Source organism: Microcaecilia unicolor, chromosome 2, assembly GCF_901765095.1.
Source record: "Microcaecilia unicolor chromosome 2, aMicUni1.1, whole genome shotgun sequence".
Taxonomy (NCBI): Eukaryota; Metazoa; Chordata; class Amphibia; order Gymnophiona; family Siphonopidae; genus Microcaecilia; species Microcaecilia unicolor.
This window is the reverse complement of record NC_044032.1, coordinates 602214003-602235458: the sequence shown is the minus strand read 5'-3', so window position 1 is coordinate 602235458 and position 21456 is coordinate 602214003. Positions and strand designations below refer to the sequence as shown.

The 21456-nt window shown below is 40.3% G+C and overlaps 1 protein-coding gene across 2 annotated transcripts in view; it reads right to left on the bottom strand.

The window, feature by feature from the left end:
• Window positions 1-10447: 10447 nt before the first annotated feature.
• Window positions 10448-21456, bottom strand: part of FSTL5 (follistatin like 5) — an 877920-nt gene continuing 866911 nt past the window's right edge. For both annotated transcript variants that reach the window (XM_030191590.1, XM_030191591.1), the window contains one exon: window positions 10448-13490. In XM_030191590.1, the coding sequence (XP_030047450.1) occupies window positions 12788-13490 (703 nt within the window). In that variant the 3' untranslated portion in view covers window positions 10448-12787. The remainder of the gene's footprint in view (window positions 13491-21456) is intronic.

Below are 21456 nucleotides of genomic sequence, written 5' to 3'. Positions count from 1 at the left end.
ACTTGTTAAATTTTGACAGATCTTGCAAGCCGATTGTTCTTCAGGGCGAGCCGGCTCCATTACACGAGGTAAGCATGGCAGGAGGGCGCCATCACAGAGAATTGCTGGGCATGGATGGGTACAGGGGGGCAGGGGAGAGAAGAGAATTGCTGTGCATGGATGGGTAGAGGGGGGCAGGGGAGAGAAGAGAATTGCTGGGTATGGATGGATAGAGGGGGGCAGGGGAGAGAGGAGAGTTTCAGGACATGGATGGAGGGGAGGGCAAGAGAAATTCTGGACATGGATGGAGGGGAGGGAACGGAGAGAGAAGAAATGCTGGACATGGAGGGAAGATAGAGGAAGGAGATTAGAAGGGGGAAAAGGAAATGAGGAGAGAAACTGCACATAGATACAGAAAATAGGCAGAAGCTGGATCCACTGTACAGTCAAGTCTGCGGAGGACCAGAAATGAAGAAGAAAGGAGGAAAGAAAAGAAATAAATGGAAAGGAAGCCCTGGAAACGGAGTCAAGGGAACAGATAGAGAGCAGCAGAATCAGATACTGGGCCAGCATGATCAGAGAAACAAAGTCACCAGACAACAAAGGTAGAAAAAAATAATTTTATTTCCATTATAGTGTTTGGAATATGTCCACTTTGAGAATCAGGTGCTGAACATTAAATGTTTATATTTATTTACTTATTTATGGCATTTTATCCCATATTAAACATGAATTAGATTGGAATCTGGGATCATTTAATTTTTTTTCCTGGAGAGAGTAATGCATTGCCCCCCCGGCTATAGCCAGCTCTGCAATTTTGGGGGGGGCGCAGTGGTGGATGGGGGGGGGGGGGGGGGCGCCAAGGTGGACCGGGGAGAGAGCCTGTTGTTAAAAATTTACCAGCACACCACTGATTTCAACGTATCATCAACAAAGACGCAGAGATCCCTGTCTTGGTCAGTGACTCCTAACATGGAACCTTGCATTACATACCTATAGTTTGGGTTCCTCTTTCCCAGATTGGGTCAGTTATTGTCTTTATGCAGATGATCTGCAAGTTTTTTTTGCTGTTCCATCTAAAGTGGATGATGCTGTTGACATGGTGAGGGCCTTCTTTCATAAAGTACAATCCTGGATGTGTGAGAATGGATTATGTGGCAAAGACTCAAATTTTGTGGTTGTTCCGATTGGGAGAGTCTTGTACGGTTTCTGGATTTGAGTTGGACTCCATTTTCGTGCCTGTAGTTATCTCAGTTCATAGTTTTGGTGTGAGTTTAAACACGAAGTTGTCTTTTAAACAGCCGGTGGCTGCTATGGTCAAGAGTTTATTTTACAAACTGCAGATGGTATCTTGCTTCAGATGTTTTTCTCTGCATAGAGTTTTTGTACTGTGCTGCAGAGTTATGTACTGCCTTCTTTTGATCCACTAGAACGTACTGGGTGGTGTGGATGACAATCAAAATTCAAAATAATAAACAAATCCACGGGATATGAAATAACGTACAGGGGAAAAGCCTCAAAGAGACCCACATCAGAACCAGGGAAAGGCTGTCAGAGGATAGAACACATTCTGCTGTCATGGAGGTGGGTACGGCATTTGAGGCTGGCATACAGGCTGGGAAAAAAGTTTGTAAAGTGGGTTTTTGTTGGTGGGAGGGGGTTAGTGACCACTGGGGGAGTCAGGGGAGGTCATCCCTGATTCCCTCCAGTGGTCATCTGGTCAGTTGGGGCACTTTTTTTGGGACTTGAACCTGAAAAAAAGGGTCCAAATAAAGCGGACCAAAATCTCATCAAAAACGCTCTTCTTGTTTCGATTATCAGCTAAAGACGCCCATCTCTCCTCGGCCAATAACCACGCCCCAGTTCCGCCTTCGCCACGCCTCTGACAAGCCCCAGTGATCTTTGTTCCTCTCCGTGACGGACTGCAGTTGAGGACGCCAAAAATCGGGTTTCGATTATACCAATTTGGGCGCCCACGGGAAATGGACGCCCATCTCCCGATTTGGGTCGAAATATGGGCGTCTTTCTCTTTTGAAAATAAGCTGGAAAGTAACATAGTAGATGACGGAAGAAAAAAAACCTGCACGGTCCATCCAGTCTGCCCAACAAGATAAACTCATATGTGCTACTTTTTGTGTATACCCTACCTTGATTTGTACCTATCCTCTTCAGGGCACAGACTGTATAAGTTTGCCCAGCACTATCCCCGCCTCCCAACCACCAGTCCCGCCTCCCACCACCGGCTCTGGCACAGACCATATTAGTCTGCCCAGCACTATCCCCGCCTCCCAACCACCAGCCCCGCCTCCCACCACTGGCTCTGGCACAGACCGTATAAGTCTGCCCAGCACTATCCCCGCCTCCCATTAGTGTAATGTTTTGTTGTGCAGTCTTCTGCGTACAAAACTGCAGGCTTTGCAGGTTGCACAGAACTCTGCAGCACAGGTACTTTTGGGTCTGAGTCGGGAGGAGCATATTATGCCTCAGTTGAAGATGTTACATTGGTTTCCTGTGGAACTGCATTTTCAAATTAAACTCTTGTTACTGGTGTTTCAGGCGTGCCAGTGTGTTACTTCCTTGACTTTGGTGTGTTGTTTACAGCCTTACTGTCCTTCACTAGTACTACGATCTCAGGACCAGAATTTGCTGATTGTTCTCTTGTTTCATCAGGTGCATTTAGAAGAAATTCTTTGTCAGGTCTTTGTGGTTTCAGGCCATTGTTTGTGGAATTCTTTGCCATTGCCCATGTGACAACTTGCATCTCTCTCCGTTTAAGAAGCAGTTAAAAACCTGGTTGTTTTCCAGAGCATTTGGTTAATGGTTGGGTCTTGTTTTTTTTTTTTTTAGTTTTATTGTTTGTATGATTTTGTGCTGTTTCTGTATTTTTTATGAGTGTTTTATTGTACCTCATCTAGATGCTTGGATAGGTGGATTACAGATGTATTAAATAAATCTGGAGATTGAATGCTGGAGCCCAGACATGGCCCAGCATTGAATTTCTGGCCATCACGCTGGCAGTGGTCAGCATAATTTTGAATGCCACCACCTGAATGTCCACCCCCTATATGTTTATTTTTCTAAAGAAAAATACACCGATTTGGGTGAATCTCTTCATAAAGGGGATTAATAAAGCCCAATAAATAAATAATTTTGAATGTCTATGCTGTCTGCACTCAACACTTAAACATTAAATTTAAATTGCAATTTTAATTATAATCACAAGATAACAACTCTTGCTACAGTAACACAGTAGAAAAAAACAAAGGAAATAACAGCGTGTACATTCCCAGATAAATAAAAGACATAGCATTAATCTTTCTTAGACCTTAATATAGAGGGGGCATGAAAACAACAATTAAGTTGAAAAACAGCATAAATTGTAAGGTTAGGCTTAACATGATTACCCACTCAATATTGCTATTACATCCAACTAAAATCAAACTAGTTTTTTCACATCAAGAAAGGCCTTCAACTGTTCAGGGGTATAAAATATATATTTGGACCCTCCAAACCTAACCAGGCACTTGCATGGATACACCAACAAGAAAGAAGCTCCAATTCTTAGTTTCTTGTTTCATAGATAAAAACTTCTTTCTACATTCTTGTGTAGTCTTTGAAACATCAGGATAGATCCAGATCTTCTGCCCTCCAAAGGGAACTTTGGAATGTTTAATGAAAAGTCTCAATACTGTATTCACATCCTGGACAAGCAAGGTAGCCTTTTCTGTAGCTTCTGATATAGACTGTTCCAGAATTACTGAAATATTGTTCACATCAATAGATAATTCAGCCTCAGCTTTTTTATCTTCTCCTTTATCCTCCTGGGCCATAGGTTTAGAAGGCAAATAATATATCTTGTTTATAGGAGGCAATGACTCTGAAGAAAACTTTCAATTTTCCACCAAAAACCTCTTCAAAATGACCGTGGGAGACTTAGGAAAATTTAAACGAAGGTTGAAATTCCCCATCTGTTCTATTTTTCCTTTGGAGCACCAATTTATCTTTTATTGCAGCTGTCATAAATTCTTGCAATGGCTTTATATCATCTTGCACTTGCCTGACTTGGCCGATAAGATCCATTTTAGCAGACTTCAAAGTCTTTACTAATTCCTCAAATAAATAAATAAACACCTTTATCTCACCCGTTAATTTAGCAATGGTTGAATCCATAAGGTGTGTAACGTCACCTCCGTCTGGGCAGCGAGAAAACCAGCTGCTCCCTCGTTGTTCTTAACTCACAATCAGGCTCATTTTTGAAAGAGAAGGGCGCCCATCTTTCGACACAAATCGGGAGATGGGCGTCCTTCTCTCAGGGTCGCCCAAATCGGCATAATCGAAAGCCGATTTTGGGCATCCCCAACTGCTTCCCGTCGCGGGGACGACCAAAGTTCCCGCGGGCGTGTTGGAGTTGGAGGTGGGACTGGGCTTGCCTAACAGATGGACGTCCTCAACCAATAATGGAAAAAAGAAGGGCGTCCCTGATGAGCACTTGGCCAACTTTACTTGGTCCATTTTTTCTTACGACCAAGGCTCAAAAAGGTGCCCGAACTCACCAGATGACCACCGGAGGGAATCAGGGATGACCTCCCCTGACTCCCCCAGTGGTGACTAACCCCCTCCCACCCTGAAATAAACAACTTTAAAAACTTTTTTGCCAGCCTCAAATATCATACTCAGGTCTATCGCAGCAGTATGCAGGTCCCTGGGGGGTGGGGGGAGGTGTGTGTGTATCAGCGAAGGCATAGCAAAGGTGTGGACATCCTTCTTTCAAACATTTTGGACGTCCTGAACTGCCCCCCCCCCCACAGGGACAGCCAAATGTCAAGGGAGTGGAATGGAGGAGTGGTCTAGTGGTTAGAGCACTGGTCTTGCAATCCAGATGTGGCCAGTTTAAATCCCACTGCTGCTACTTGTGATCCAAAATCCAAATAAATAAATAAAGGTGGTGTCAGAGGCATAGCAAAGGCATGGACATCCTTCTTACAGAAACATCCACATTTTGGACATCCTCAACTGTCCCAGGGATGGAGGCATAGCAAAGGATGTCCCTGACAAGCACTTGGACATTTTACACCTGGACTTGTATTTTTCTAAGGTTTTAGACAGCTATTATACACGCAGCTTGTCTGCATTTATGAAGCTGTCTTTGGCATGCACAGAGCAGCAACGCATAATGCTTGGCTGCTCTGCACTGGCTTCCGGGTGTCAGAGGCATAGCAAAGGCATGGACATCCTTCTCACAGAAACATCCACATTTTGGACATCCTCAACTGTCCCAGGGACGGAGGCATAGCAAAGGACGTCCCTGACAAGCACTTGGACATTTTACACCTGGACTTGTATTTTTCTAAGGTTTTAGACAGCTATTATACACGCAGCTTGTCTGCATGTATGAAGCTGTCTTTGGCATGCACAGAGCAGCAACGCATAATGCTTGGCTGTTATGCACTGGCTTCCCCTCCTTAGGAAGGAAATAATGTGCAAATGAGCTAACAGTGAGCAGCTCATTTGCATGCGATTTCCTGCATGCATGCCCGTTCCTTTCAAAATCACTAAGGGATCGGTAAGGGAAGGGCTTTTCCTGTTCAGTTAGTGCATCAGTTAATCCACTGCAGTGCCCCCTAGGGTACCCAGTTGGTGTCCTGGCATGTTGTCAGGGGGACCAGTGCACTACGAATGCTGGCTCCACCCATGACCAAATGAGTTGGATTTGGTCGTTTTTGAGATGGGCATCCTCGGTTTCCATTATGGCCGAAAACCGGGGTCGACCATCTCAACATTTATGTCGACCATCTCTAAGGTCGACCTAAATGTTGAGATTTGGGCGTCCCCAACCATATTATCAAAATGAAAGATGGACGCCCATCTTGTTTCGATAATACGGGTTTCCCTGCCCCTTCATGGGGACATCCTGTGAGGATGCCCTCAGGAAAACTTGGGCGCCCCGTTCGATTATGCCCCTCCACATATAACAACATTTTAAGAAAGAAACTTCAAAGTTACAGGTTGTGAGTATATATATAACACTTACTATCCTTAACGGAGTCCCAAAATTATCACAAGTTTCAGCCTGAAAAAGGGAACACTGGGGGGGGGGGGGGGGGAAACCCTGACTTTAACATTGCACTTGAAGGGGAAAAAACAAAAATTGACCCCCCCCCCCCAAAAAAAAAAAAAAAAGTGCAGGGAACATTAGAACCAGCCAAAATCTAAAAAGGTTGCACACACACACACACACAAAAAAAACCTCACGAAACTGTACACAGCAAATAAAAAAAAATTCTCAGACCTGACATCACTCCAGCATTGTAGCAAAATGTGATATATTCTCAGAAAGAATCTGGCAATCCACAATAGTGATAGCTCCTTAAGGTCCCCTTCCTTGTGGTATAAACTTCAAAATTCAAAGAAAAACAGCACTGAGGGTCAATGTACACAGCTCTTCAGGTGTACATCCATCCCTCCCCCCCCCCCCCCCCCACTTCATTCTTACAACTTTGCTTCAACCCCTGCCACCTTTTCTTAACTTACTGGAGAAAACTGCTCATCCTCTTTATTCCTCCAAACTCACTACCTATTCCAAACCATCTACTCAGCTCTCTCTCTCCTACTGTTATTCCTTATATCTGGCATATTGTCAGTCTTTCATTTAATACTGCAACTGATCCTCATGCCTTCAGATATTCTGTGGTTACCTCATGCCTCAAAAAACCTTTACTGGAACCTATCTGTCCTTCCAACTATTGTCCCATCCCCCTCTTTTCTTTCTTTGCCATGCTACTTGAATGTGCTACTCACTGCTTTTGTCTTGACTTTCTTTCATCTCAAGCTGTTCTTGATCTACTAGAATCCGGCTATTGCCCTCAATATTGAAAAGAAATGGTCATTGCCCAAGTCTCCACTGCCTTATTCTTGGCCAGTTCCAAGGGCCTTTACTCAATCCTCGTCCATCTTGCTGCTTTTGATACTGTTGATCACCACCTACTCCTTGAAACACTGTCCTCACTTGTATTTTTGGGCTCTGTTCTATTTTGGTTGTCTTCTTATCTCTCCCATTGCACTTTTAGCATGTCAGGGCCAGCGTTAAGGGGTGGCAAACAGGACAATTGCCCTGGGTACCCACACCACAGGGGGTCCCAAACCTGCCTCAAGCTAAAGGAGGCATAGGCTGAAGGCCAGCTTTTGGGCCCCCTCCATGGTTTCTGCCCTGGGCTCCTGAATGTCTAACACCAGCCCTGAGTATGTGTTCTAGTGTATACTCCTCCACTACTATCTCACTATCAGGCAGTGTACCTCAGGACTCTGTTTTGGGACCCCTTCTCTTCTCTATATATATTTACTATCTGGGTGCTCTGATCTCCTCCTATGATTTTCTGTATCATCTTTACACTGATGACTTCTAGATCTACCTTCCCACACCAGAAATTTCAGCAGGAATTCAGGCCTAAATCTCAGCTCTCTTGTCTGACATCGCTACCTGGATATCCCACCACCATCCAAAACTGAACATGGCCAAGAATGAACATCATCCCTTAAACCCATTCTCCTCTTTCCTTATTCTCTATTTTGTGGATAACACTCACATCCTTCCTGTCTCATCAGCTTGTAACCTCTTTGCCTCCTGTCTCTGAACATATCCAACAGACTGCTAAAACCTGTTGTTTCTTCATCTATAACATCACCACCATTTGTCCCCTCCTTTTCGAGCACATCACCTCACACATAGATTATTATAACTTCCTTCTCAAAGGTTTCCCACTAAACCATCTTTCTCTCCTTCAATCTTTTCAAAATTCTGCTGCATGATTTATCTTCCACTAGTGTCACTATACTCACGTTAGTCTCTCTCTTCAAGTCACTTCATGGGATCCTTATCCATTTCCATATATAATTCAAATTCCTCTTACTTTCAAGTGCATTCATTCTGTTGCTTCTCAATATCTCTCCTCTTATCTCTACCTACACGCCTCACCAGGAACTCCAATCATCTGGCTAGTCACCTTATCTGCACCCTTCTCCTTCAATGCCAGCTCCAGACTCTGTTCCTTTCATCTTGCTCTGCCATATGCTTGGAATAGACTTTGTGGGTAGGTATGTCATGCTTCATCTCTGACCCTATTCAAACCTAGGCTGCTTTTAACTCTTAATTCCCCATTCACCTGTTCAGTACCCATGTTTGTTTCAATCATTCCCACAATAAATAACTTCTTAATCCAATGGTTTCCAAACTTGGCTTGGGGGAAACCCAGCCAGTCAGGTTTTTTGGATATCCACACTGAATATGCATGAGAGAAATTTGCATGTAGTAGAAGCAATACATGCAGATCAATTTCATTAATATTCATTGTAGATATCCAGAACACCTGACTTGCTGGGGTTTCCCCAAGATAGATTTGGGAACCACTTCCCTAATCCTGTATTTGTCCTGTTTGTCTGTCTTGAATAGGTTGTAAGCTCTTACATGTTTTGTGTACGTCACTGCATACATCTTATTGCACTGTAGAATTGATAGGTAGTAGTAGTTATATCTGTGTTTTGTGTTAGTTCCTATTACCTGATTGGCTCTTTGCATTCAGTAAATCCTTATGTGCCTTTTTATGCTGGATGCTCTTCTTGGAGGTACAACTACAATAGGGCTTATCTTGAAAAATCCTAGTTCTTATCTTGTTCTAGTCTAGTGTCCAAGCCTCATGAGTCTTCAGTCAGAATGAACCAGCCAAAATAAAAGTACTGAAAGATTGACTCAGTCACTATATAAAAAAAAGCTGATAAAAGAACTCAGCTAAATTTGAGAGTAACAAAGGACAGGAAAAAAGTGAAATGGCAGGTTACTTTCCAGTGTCATTCAATTTCAGCTTTTTCCTCCATTGCTAATAGCTATCAGACATAAGCCAGTCTTGAACTTGTGACCTCTGGATTTGGAAACAGATGACTTCCAGGAGCTGTTTCATCACTTAAGGGTTTCCTATAGTCAAGCCCATGCCTAGTTGTGTCTTGTATTTCTTCTACAGTGTTTTCTTGTCCAGTTAAGCCCTATCAAAAATTTATAAAAACAAAGCAAATACTTGAGTAACCATCAGCAGGCCTAACATTTACAAGCCTGCAGTTACATTAGCCATAGACTTAGCATAACTGCAGGCCTATAAATACAACAGGGACACATGTAACATACATGCATAATTACTGAATACTGTAAGTGGGAACGCTGCCCATGTCCCACCCATGCCATGTATACACACCCTTGCATTTGCACATTATGAAAGCTACACATGCCCTTACAGAACAATGCTGAGGAACCCTGCTGGCACCTTCATGGCATGTGTGAATTTGGGCACCCAGTTTATAGAATTTCTCTTCATCTGCTCAACATACACTTTAGTAAAAGGACCCTCAGTAGAACAATGCAATTTCATTGAGTTTACCTCCAAAGGACTAGATTCTATATATCAAGCCTAAAAAATCGGCACTGAAAGAAAATATACTTAGGCATATTGTGCATATAAAGTACACTTAGGCATGCTTTATGGAATAAGCCTAAATTACTAGTGCACAACTAAATTTAGTCGTGGGCAGTTACGCCAAGTAAAACTTGGTGTAAATGCCGATGCTTAAATTATGCGCAGGCCAGGTATATTCTATAACTATGTGCATAGATTTCAGAAATGTTCATTACCTGTCCATTTCATGCCCATGGCCATGCCCCTTTTAACTACGCAACTTAGAATTTACATGCATCACGTTATAGAATATGCTTAGACTAGTGTATGGGTAAATTCTAATTAATACCAATTAGTGTCAATAATTGCTTGTTAAATGGCAATTATTTCTGCTGCTTGGCTTGTTAAGTAATTAAGGTGCACACGCAAATCCAGAATATGACTGGATTTGCATGCACAACTGAAGTTGTGCTATATGGAATCCTGGGGTATTTCTATAATTGTGTGCACAATTTAATTGAATAATAAGCTTATTAGTGCCAATAATTGTCTTTTTAACAAGCAATTATTGGTGTTAATTGAAATCAATTAACATGTACGCTTGCAAATTTAGGTGCGTGATCCGTCCCTAAATTTGACGCATGTCCTGGAAAAGGGGGTATGAAAATGGAAGGGTCATGGACATTTTGGGGCAGAATGTGGGTGTGCATCCAGTTACAATTGCAATTACAGAATGTAAATTTAGGAAGGGGCATGTGCACCATGTTTTTGTTGGTGGAAATGGAGAAGACTAAGGTTAAGCGTGACCCCTGTGCTTAAGGCATGGCTTATAGAATAGTGCTTAAGCATTTTTTTTCCGCGTCAATTTCTTCAGGCACAATTTATAGAATTCACCCCTGTAATTATGAATGAGTAAATATCTGGTTTATAACATGTAAAATATAAACAATATAATGTGTCTTTGAAGTAATCTAGTTATGCACATATATAGTAAATCACTAAAGTCAACACTATTTAAAATGTAAGGGTTTTATTCTCCTTTATTCAAGCATTTTCTACATACAGAACATCCACATTGTGTAAATTACAAAGGATAATGTGTGAGAGACAGACTAACTTAACGAACATCATACAAGGTTCTTGTTCACAATAGGAAAAATTGTTAAAAAGGAAAGTACTTTAGATTCTAAACTAGATCTATAAGAAGACTTCTTTCATTTCAATCTATGTCTTGGAAAGTTTGATCTATCACAGTGTAGGATGCTAGACCACATAGAGATAAGTGATTATTATGCTTGCTACATTTCAGGTCTCTAAGCAGTTGTTACTGTCTAATTTGAAAATAAGTTGACAGAAATATTTTTGTTTGCCTTTAAATAGCAAGGGTTAGTTTGATAATTTGTGAGAACTTTTATCAAGATAAAATTAAGATGCTTTGAATGGGCTTCGTCAGCATTGCTGCATGGGAAACGCTAGCGCAGCTTGATAAAAGAGGCCCTTAGTTGGAAGAGCAGTTTATCCACATAAATCAGGTCTCCACATTTACTTGTGGCACTGGAAACCATTTTGAATTTTAGCCATTACAGTTTTCTCACTCAGGAATATACGATCTATATTGGAGATTGCCTTACAAAATAAAGCAAATGCATGTACTTAAACCTTTTTGTTTTCAATTTTTCCAACTGTAAGTGCAAGGTAAGAAAGAAATAAAACATATATGAATGTCTCTTATGAAAATACAGTACATGATAGACAATTCATAAATGTCTCCCATTGAGGTGAAGGTGTCTGATCAATCCATAATTTTTTCTTGTTACCAAGTCATATCTTTTAAGTAATGCATGTTAGCTGGTTATCTGAACTTTATCCAGTGAAAATCAGATAATTAATTCAGCCATTTCCAGTGCATAAAGTACAAATGAGTGAACTCATTAAAAAAATACAGATTAGTTCCTTCACATTTTCTGGCAATAATGTAAATTAAAAGTTAATGTAAAAATGATTTTCTAATCAATTCTGATATTATAAAAATTTCACCAAATTAAATATATGCATTCATCTGAAACTTCAGAAATTTCTCTGAAGTGCCCTATCAGTTTTTGAAATTACTGTTTAGCCATAAAAATTAACAATAAAAAAATTCCAGAATCAACAGACTGCATACGAAATTGAGGGGCCTAATGCATGCTTATGTTTTTTTGTGGTAATTTGCTATTTCCCATGTGCTAAGTGCACATTATTTATTTTTATTTTTGAAAAATATCTTTTCAGAGGAGGCATTCCTGGGCAGGGAATGTGTTATGATTACCTCGCATTATCTGATTAACACAGAATGTGGGAGCAGTTAATGCTTTCTAAATATAAGGCGGTAAGTGCTCCCATGTTAATTTTTTTTGCAGTTGCCACACACTAACATTAGCGCACGACCTGCAAATAAAATAAGATTAAAAAATACCCTTAATTTTACTGATGCATTAAATATGGGCTTAGTGTGTAGTAAAGACCCACGTTAAAATACGCCATGCCCGTTGTTTTGCACATTTGAGTAAAAGGGCCCCTAAATATGAAACAGAGGAAACAAATCATCCTCAAATGGCTGTGACTGGAAACAGAAGAGTACAGAAGACATGCATGTACAAATATTCCCCTTCTTCTCTTTTAAAGTTTTCCACACCTGGTGGAGACTAAACACTAGAGATGTTAAATGCTTCTTTTCAGCAATGAGCCACCTGTAGCCACAATGGGATTAAATTATACATTTTCTCATTTTCCTTCTTCTCGTGAGATATTCCTTCAAGGCACAAAGAGATTAAACAGTGGACAGGACTTTGATGCTTAAATTGTAAAGAATTTAAAGGCTGCAATATACCTCTTACTCCTTTTGGGAAGCTAGCCGCAAAGATTAATTGGATTTACTCCCAGCCACTAAAATAGTTTAATGTCATTTCAAATTCCCTGCATTTTAGGCATTTTTGTTTCTTTTTGCTTTTTTTTTACGTATTCCTCTACATTTCTGTTACTACATGGTAACTTTAAAAAGTTGCTATAGATTTGCTTTCTTAATTCACTAATTTAAATATTCAGATATCTAAGGGGTCATTAAGAATTAGCCATGTTGTTAACCATTGCAATTTTAGCATTATGTAAGCCAAAATTACCCCTCCTTTTACAAAGTCACACGACAATGCTGTGTTGGCATTGCCGCACTGGCAGCCACTAGCTTTGTAAAAGAGGGTGGTAATATTAATTTCAGTTTTAGCCAAATGATGCAGAATTATATAAAGGGCTAATTGCTTAAATGGTAAAAGCAATGCACATTTAAGAAATGGAGATAAGTGCATTGTTAATTTAGTAATTACCTAAAATTAAGTTTATGCTTCCCCAACCCAAATAACTGTGTTGCCTTTCTCCACTTCTGTGATCTCACAGTTTAATTTATTGAGTCGTCCATCTAGAATAAAGAGTGATTCCTTGGAAGGTGTCATTAGGTACTGGCCAAAGAGACCACTGCCCTGGATTATCCGGTTCTTGCTGTCCCAAATCCACTCTTCTGTCTTCACAGGCTCTTTGAGGCTTTTTACCATTTTAACTTTACCAGAAGAAAGTTCTACAAAGAGCACATCAGTCTGTGTGCCAGAACTAGCATAGACATTGTACTGATGAACCTCTGTAAATGATGGCTGGAAAGCCACATCTGATATATGCAAGTTAGTATGAATATCAAATGCTTCTTGGATTTCTCCTCTGATTGTAATATATTGAACACTCATGAGACCTTTTATGTCATCAATGCTGACAAGGTAATGTCCATCGGGAGAGATGTAAGGGGTTCCGTTTATATCCCCATTATATCCAATTACAGAGTCAGTAATACCATCCACTATAAGTTGCGGAGGAACAGCCCCAGTGCTATCAGGTAGACAGGAAATAAAATAATACCCTCCAAGGTGGGTATAAGCCAGAGATCGGGGAATGCAATTATAGTCCTTTAAATTAATTGTCTTGATGTACGACATTGTTTCTAGGTCAATTTTTTGAAGTGCAGGCTCACCTTTGTGAAGAATAAATCCAAACCTATAATAAAAGATTCAAAAAATAATTAATATTAAGGTCACATAAGATATTGTTCAAGAACATTTTTCTACAGTTCAACACTTGGAAATAATTAATATGGGCATGTTTTTAGATCATATTAAATATTTAGCTATGGTATATTACATTACAGTAATCATAGTGCATCTTTTTTATTATAACACAAGCAATTTTTTTCACTGATGTTTCTTCTTCCTAAATATAACATGATTCAGGGCTGTTGCACATAATGTAATAAATAAATACACTAGTCATTTGAAATTTCTTTTTATATACTTCATCACAAAAAATAAAAATTTAATGCAAATATTTATATTTTTTATAGTCTACTATAGTAAGAATAGAACTTTGATACTCTCATGATAACTGTATAGCTTATCATACATTTCATCCTCATGGTTTCTAAGACCAATTTTATGATATCCTTGAGACTGGATTAATGGTATTGACATTTGTACTTTGAAGTTTAGCTTATCATGCTACTTTTTTGATTAACCTGGCTGTTCTCTTACATGTACCTCCCTACACAACATTGTATATCAACACAATCACTCAAAGCAATATAGGCATGTAATCTGGATGTCAAGAACTGCTGATTTATTGACATGGACAAACATATGCCAATACCTGAGCCAGTCAAACAGTATAGATATCACCACCCTCTGTTATAAGGCAGCAAATGGTAGTCAACAAAATTGAAGGTAAACAACTAATGCACTCTAGACAAGTCTAGTCTTCAAGTATCATCAAGTGGCATTTTATTCATATCTCCTCCACATCACAACTAGGGCTCTTATCAAGTGACTGAACCCAGTTATAACCACAATGCCATCATCTGAAGTGATGCCAACCTTGCCAGAGTCTCCCATTATTGTCTTCTTACAGTCAGGAAGGCAGATGTACACTGCACAGAGTAAGCAATGATTTTCCTAGCCCCCCCCCCCCAAGAAAAACAAAAACAAGTCTATATCCATACAGCAAATGATTCTTTTAAAATAAGATAGGTGGGAGGTTTTTCACTGGCAGAAGAAGCTAAGCTAAGAAAGGGAAACATTGCACAGTTCCTCCCTTTGTCAATACCATACACCTACCCATACATCAAGCAACCCTACTAGCAGTATGAGCTATGCAGAGACCAATGTCTTGCACATCCCACTCCCCTGCCCTAAGTGCACCTCCAGTCATATAAGGTGATAGTCAAAAGTTCCTGTTATCTATAGCAGCTGACATTCCACACAATCACTCCTCCCTGCATCATCTTTCATTGCAACATTCACGCCGTCTCCTCATAACCCCCCCCCCCCCCCTTAGCACCATTATCATCTTGATGACAGCGATCCTCTTTTCAATGATGGAATTGATTACAGAAACCCTACTTATAGTAACCCATATCATGGCACCATCTATTACTCATACTAATTTACCCAGGACTCTTAGATTTCAAAGTCTTTGTATCCAAGACCCTGAAAAGTGGGACCTGGGACTCAAGACAGCAGAACTCGACCCTGAGGCCTTTGATCCAATAATTTTATCCTAGATCCTAAGGCATAAGGACCCCATAACTTCAGACATCACATTCTTTGCCCTATGGATCTTGGAACCTAATTTTATGGCCCTGGATATCTGGATTCTAAGGTCAGAACAGTATCACCAGACCCCAAATTTCCAGATCTGGGGCCCCTGAACCCTGCTGCCTTATGGCCATATGTGGTTGAAATGTTTCTTTATCTTGTCAGATCATTGATGGATGGAAAGTACTGAGAAACTATAAAATATATATCCTGGGTCCGGGGTTTCAATATCCATGAATGCCTGGTTCAATATGTCTGCATCTGAGTCTTCAGGATATGGGAATCTCATGTTCAACTTTTTTGGGGGTAAAGTTGTGGATCCATAGTCTAAGATCCAAAGATACAGGAGTTCTGAGTATGAGGGTCTTAGGTTCTAAGAGGGATCAGCAAGGTTTGTTCGGTTACCATTTAATATGTGCCAAGCACTAATACAATTGGTCATCAGTAAAACTGATTACTGCAACTTTGTTATTTGGGTCATCAAATGGAAGTCCACTGCCTACAAATAATTAAAAACATAGTGATGAAACTTATTAAAGGACTGAAAAATTGGGATCGCTGTTAAAAATCCGCTGTTAAAAAAACACTGGTTTTAAATTTCACATAGAATTTCTTTAAGAATCTAATAGAATTGTATAAGATTCAGATCTCAGAGTTTCCACTTCATCATCTCATTTATTGATACCTTATTCATCACCCAAATCATTATGATCAATGCAGCATATTTTCCTAAAAGCAAAGTCCATAAGCCATTATTATTTCTAGGATACACAGCATAAAATATATTGTACTGTTTTGGAATCTTGCCAGTTACTTGTGACCTGGATTGGCCACTACTGGAAACAGGATACTGGGCTTGATGGACCTTCGGTCTGTCCCAGTATAGCAATGCTTATTATGTTCTTATGTTCTAGAAGTGTTTCCCAAGTCCGGTTCTGGAGTACCCCTTGACAGTCAAGTTTTCAGGATATCCACAATAAATATACATGAAAGAGATTTGCATATAATGCATATCCATTGTGGGTATCCTGAAAACCTGATTGGCAAGGGGGTACTCCTGGACCAACTTCGGAAACACTGTTCTAGAATCTCCTGGCGATACCTTCAATTAGGTGTATCTACTATGGCAAAATCCAGCACTGTATCTTTAATGTTGTTAGCCCCACAATTTGGCACAAGCTTCCTAATATTATAAGAATGGAACTTTCATTTCAAGCATTAAAGCAAAGCCTTAACAAACATCTTATTTTTAGATGCATTCGCTTGGAATAAAATCTGTATATGTTGATTTTGGTTACAAGGAATGCTAGGTGGCTGGACCATTCAGGGCCTGTAGTATGTTGCAACTATACTCTATATGTCTATGCTTGACATCATATTTGTATTTCTCTTCTTGTTTTAAAGATATTGTTTGTAAACCACTATGATGGCATACCAAAAGTAGTATCAAGTCCTAAATAAACTGTAAACTAATACATGCCAAGCACTTGCTCTGATTAACACAAAATCATGCTTTACCCTATATTAGACTGTGCCAATTTTGGCAATAACATAGCATTCCGGAACATTATAAAAATGTAAATAAATTGCATAGAAAGTAAATCTACACGAAGCAGTTCATGAATGATTAATAAAGGCCAGATCAAACTTGTCCATGCAATATAATTTATGCTAGCTCTGTGGTAATAAAAATAAGAAATAAATGTCTACAGCTCTTCAGTTCAAAAGCCTTACATAAATTTTAATCCCTCCTCATGTGTTTTAGATCAAGAAGCCTTTTTGTCTGAATTCACTCTCACTTTTCTAATTTATTTTATGGCCTTAAGACTCCTTAGTGACTATCAAAGGGCTCTCATGGCCCTGGTTCCTATCCACCTGACTAATCACTCTATGAGGTTACCATTCCTTGACTGACTTCCCATTCCTTGACTGACTTCCCACTTTCTTCCCGCCCTCCACTGGTGGAGACTTCTTGTCCTTACCCATACCATCAAAAGCAGCCAAGATGAAGATGTAGGTAGGATAGAGCATAACTCACTTATATCCTAACAGTTCTGAGATCCAAACTGGTACCAGCAGGGCTGGATGTAAAATTCTGGAACTCATATGCAGTTTTTTTTTATTGTGGGTTGGTTGCAGCAACAGTAGAAGTATTAACTATACAAAGTTCTGTGCAGGTTCAGTAAGCTAATTTGTGGTCCGTTAGCCTTGGAAGCCCTTCACACAGGTTCCATGGAATAAGAGTGCCAACGTAGAGGAGGAGGAAGAGAGATATAGGAGCTGTAGCTGCTTGCTGGTTCACCAGGTCAATGATTAACTTTGTGTAAGTTGTTACTGCTACTGTTCCTGCAGCCACCCATAAGAAGAAGACAGTGGTGATGCCTGCAAACCTGACAGCTGTTGTGGCACGCATCATAATTTGATGCTGGAGATAATTGATGGTGTTGTTTTTAAATGGTTTGTTTTGATTGTAAAGTTATTAGTGGGATGGGGATGGAACTTGATATACCACCTTTCTGTAGTTACAATCAAAGTGGTTTATATATTATATACAGGTACTTATTTCGTACCTGGGGCAATGGAGGGTTGTGGCTTGTCCAGAGTCACAAAGAGCTGCAGTGAGAATCGAACCAGATCCCCAGGTTCTCAGGCCACTGCACTAACCACTAGGCTACTCCTCCACACTGAGCAGCCTGGTTGCCAGGAGAGCAGTGTAAAATAAATTAAAGGAAAGGAAATGTTGGCTTTGGTTGAATTTTGGCCTTGGTGCAGGACGATCAAATAATGTCCTTTTGCCCAAATGGGCAAAACCTGTTTTTAACACTCTTAGGGCCCTGTTTACTAAGGCACACTAGCATTGTTAGCGTGCGCTAATACTAGAGACACCCATATATTCCTATGGATGTCTCTAGCGTTAGTGAGTGCTAATTTTTGGTGCATGCTAAAAACACTAGCAGGCCTATAGCGCTGCTTAGTAAACAGGGCCCTTAGCGCTAAAGATTTTATGCCCTTACAATTGTTAGTGTTAAATTCCCACTGACCAATATTCAATGGAAGATAACCAGTTAGGAGGGCTCCCAACAACCAGGTGATCTCCAGATTTTCAGTTGCACGTAACTGACTCTATCCACTTAGCACTGGGCCAGTCTGTGGAAGGAGTCAGGGCGCAGCCAGTTTATCCAGATAGCAGCGATAATTCAAGGTGAGTTACATTCAGGTACAGTAGGTTTTTCCTAGATCTCAGAAGACTTAGATTGTAAGACTTACAATCTAAGTGGCCCTTTTAGTAAAGGGCGTAAGTCCTAATGTGCACTTTGCACATAAAAAACAGGCTACTGCAATACACATTAAAATATTTTGTGGTATTTTGATGTTAGGCACATTAGCTATTTTTTAAAAAGTATTTTGTGGAAGGGATGTGACATGGGTGTAGAATGGGTGCGGAAGTGTAAACCAGCTTGCGCATTCAGATTAGACTGTGCTAACTGGCAGTGGCGTAGGAAGGGGGGGGCGGTGGGGCGGTCCGCTCCGGGTGCACGCTGCTGGGGGGGTGTCGGCTCCGCTGGTTCACTGCTCTCTCTGCCCCACAACAGGTTACTTCCTGTTCTGAGGCAGAGAGAGCAGGGAACCAGCGGAGCCGACGCAGCTCCCAGCGACGTGCACTCAGGGCGGAGTGGCCCCCCCGCCTGCCCCTTTGGTATTAATGCGCTCTCCGGGGGAGGGTGTGCGCCGTGCTGCACCCATGGGGGGGGGGGTGTGCAGCGGCGAACCGCCCCGGGTGTCAGCCACCCTCGCTACGGCACTGCTAACTGGCTAAAGCTGAGCTAATGTGGGAGCATTTAGCGGGAGGCAGTAAGTGCTCCTGTGTTAACTTTTTACAAATAATGGACCAGATTCTATATATGGCACCTAAACAATCCGTGCTGTAAACATTTCCGCCTAAGCATATTCTATATGTGGCGCCTAGATTAAGGCACGGTATGTAGAATACACTTAAGTTGATATCCCTGTGATAAAAATATGCGCATCCATTTAGACTAACGAAAACATGGCCTAAAGTCCTGCACATAGTTTTATGTGCACTGGGCCAAATTCTAGAACTACACATGTACATTTCGGAACACCCACGAAACACCAGTTTCCCTGCCCTTAGCCACGCCCCTGTTGAAAGGAGTGCATTAGAATTTAGGCTCATTTTATTAGAAAATAAGCTTAGCGAGTTGTGCATGTAAATTCTAATTTATTGCCAGTTATTGCTCATTCTTGCTTGTTAAGTGTTGTTAACAACACTGATTAGCTTGTTAAGCCAATTAAATTATACATGTTGTTATAGAATACACCTAGATTTTGGCATGGATTCCTAGATGCACTATAGAGAATCTGACAGAATGCATGTTAAAGTCAACATTAGTGCACAACCTGTAAAAAAGATTGTTCAAAAATGCCTTAAATTTTGCAGCACTGAATCTGGGCTTAGTGCTCGGAAATGTCCCATGTTAAGAACTGTTAGGCTTGGATTCTAATGCCCTTTAGTAAAAGGGCCTCTAAGTTTGTATTTAACTTTATCCGCTTTGTTATCCAGGGACCAGTCTGAATATCAGCCAGCATTCAGCTGACTGACCACTGCAGGCTAAATATTGTCCCACCAGATAATGGCTATGTTAAAATCAATGAATAAACCTGAATTAATGGCTAATTTTAATACATGATCTATAGCTGAGCAGTGGCTGACTAGAATAAGATTAAAAAAGTAATGGGAAGAGTACTATAATAAAAAGAACTAGTGCTAAAAACTAATTACAAGGAAGAAGAAATAGCACTGAGTCAATGCCATAAGAAAACCAGCTAGATCTGCTGCCTTTGATGACCACTTAGCTAGAAATAATTATTCAAATCCTTTATGTAAATTTTTAGTACCATCAATATATTTTCATTCACTTCATTTACCTTTAATATTTTAAGAACATCAAATTAATCCCATTATTATCCAGATAATTATCCAAATCTTTCTCATTTTAGTTCAGCTGGAATGAATCCAAGAGATTAGATTCATGCAGGTTCATCACCGAGCTCCTATTTGGTATCGTTTTCAATAAGGCTTCCTAACCACAATAAATCTAGGAATTGCACTGTCTGACAGTAGGAATGACCTGCTGCATTAAAATGTCTTTAATTTGCATAGGGCCAATGCTATAAGCTGTAAATAGTTTCAAAGACGCCCCACAATATCATGCTTTACTGACTTGTGTAAATAATATTCAAAATTGTTGCATGGCACTAAATTTTGCTATAGAGTTTACATAAAATTGTGGACATCACTGCAAAAAATTAAGACTACCAATCTGAGATATAATTAAGGGGGCCATTTACTAAAGTGTGGTATAGATTTGCAGATACAGTGCGTTAGTTGCAAACATTAATGCATGAAGTTCAATGCCTCTGTGGATCCCTCCTCACGTGCATTTGCTCTTCAGTTACCACATAGGCAAGATTACTGCAAGATAATTTCATCAGCATACAGCACAGCACGTGTATCTGTACAATCTGACCAAGGCATTTACCAAGTGTCGGTGATAGCGGTGATCCTTGTGGTACTCCACAGTCTGCTTTCCACAGTGATGATATGCTTGAGTTTGATTTTACTTGGTATGTTCTTGTAGTTAAGGGTAAAAGGTGATTATTGCTCTTTGAAGAATATTTGGCTGTCCAAGCTGCTATATTGTGGAAGGATATTGTTGACATATTTTTATTTTCTTTCTTTAGAAAGAAGGTCAAAACATTTTTGTTTAAGAAGATTATATTGCAGACTTGATTTGTAATTCTTTAATTTGTTCATGTAATTCTTAGAGGATTGTTCTGGTTTTCTTGGTATCTGTGACCAGCTTGGAACTGAAAGGCGGTAGCTGGATACAAGTCAAGATGTTAATGTTAATGTTAGTATCCAGCATGCTAAGGCCATTTTTATCGCTGCAGAAAAATGGCCATTAGCGCACAGCCATTTAAAAAAATTACCATGAGCACTTACTGTCACCCATTTTGTAGATGGTAAGCGCTCATGCACTGTGTAGATGGAAATGCACTGACTGGGTAGTGCAGGAACATCCACTCTTCGCTCATGACGCACATCCTCAAAAAAAAATTAGAAATATTTTAAAACATACAGTAGTTTGTGCACATTTTGGAGTTCCTGCAGTAGACTTGAATGCTGGGGTACTTCATTTTTAGCTGCTTTAGGTGCACATTAGCACCTAATGCATGGGATAGTCACAGGGAATGCCCAAAGAGAAAGAGGATGGAAACATAACATGACTGCTGAGGTGTCATGATGGGCAAGAGTAATGGGAACTAAAGCCAAAGCCATACAGACTTCTACAGTC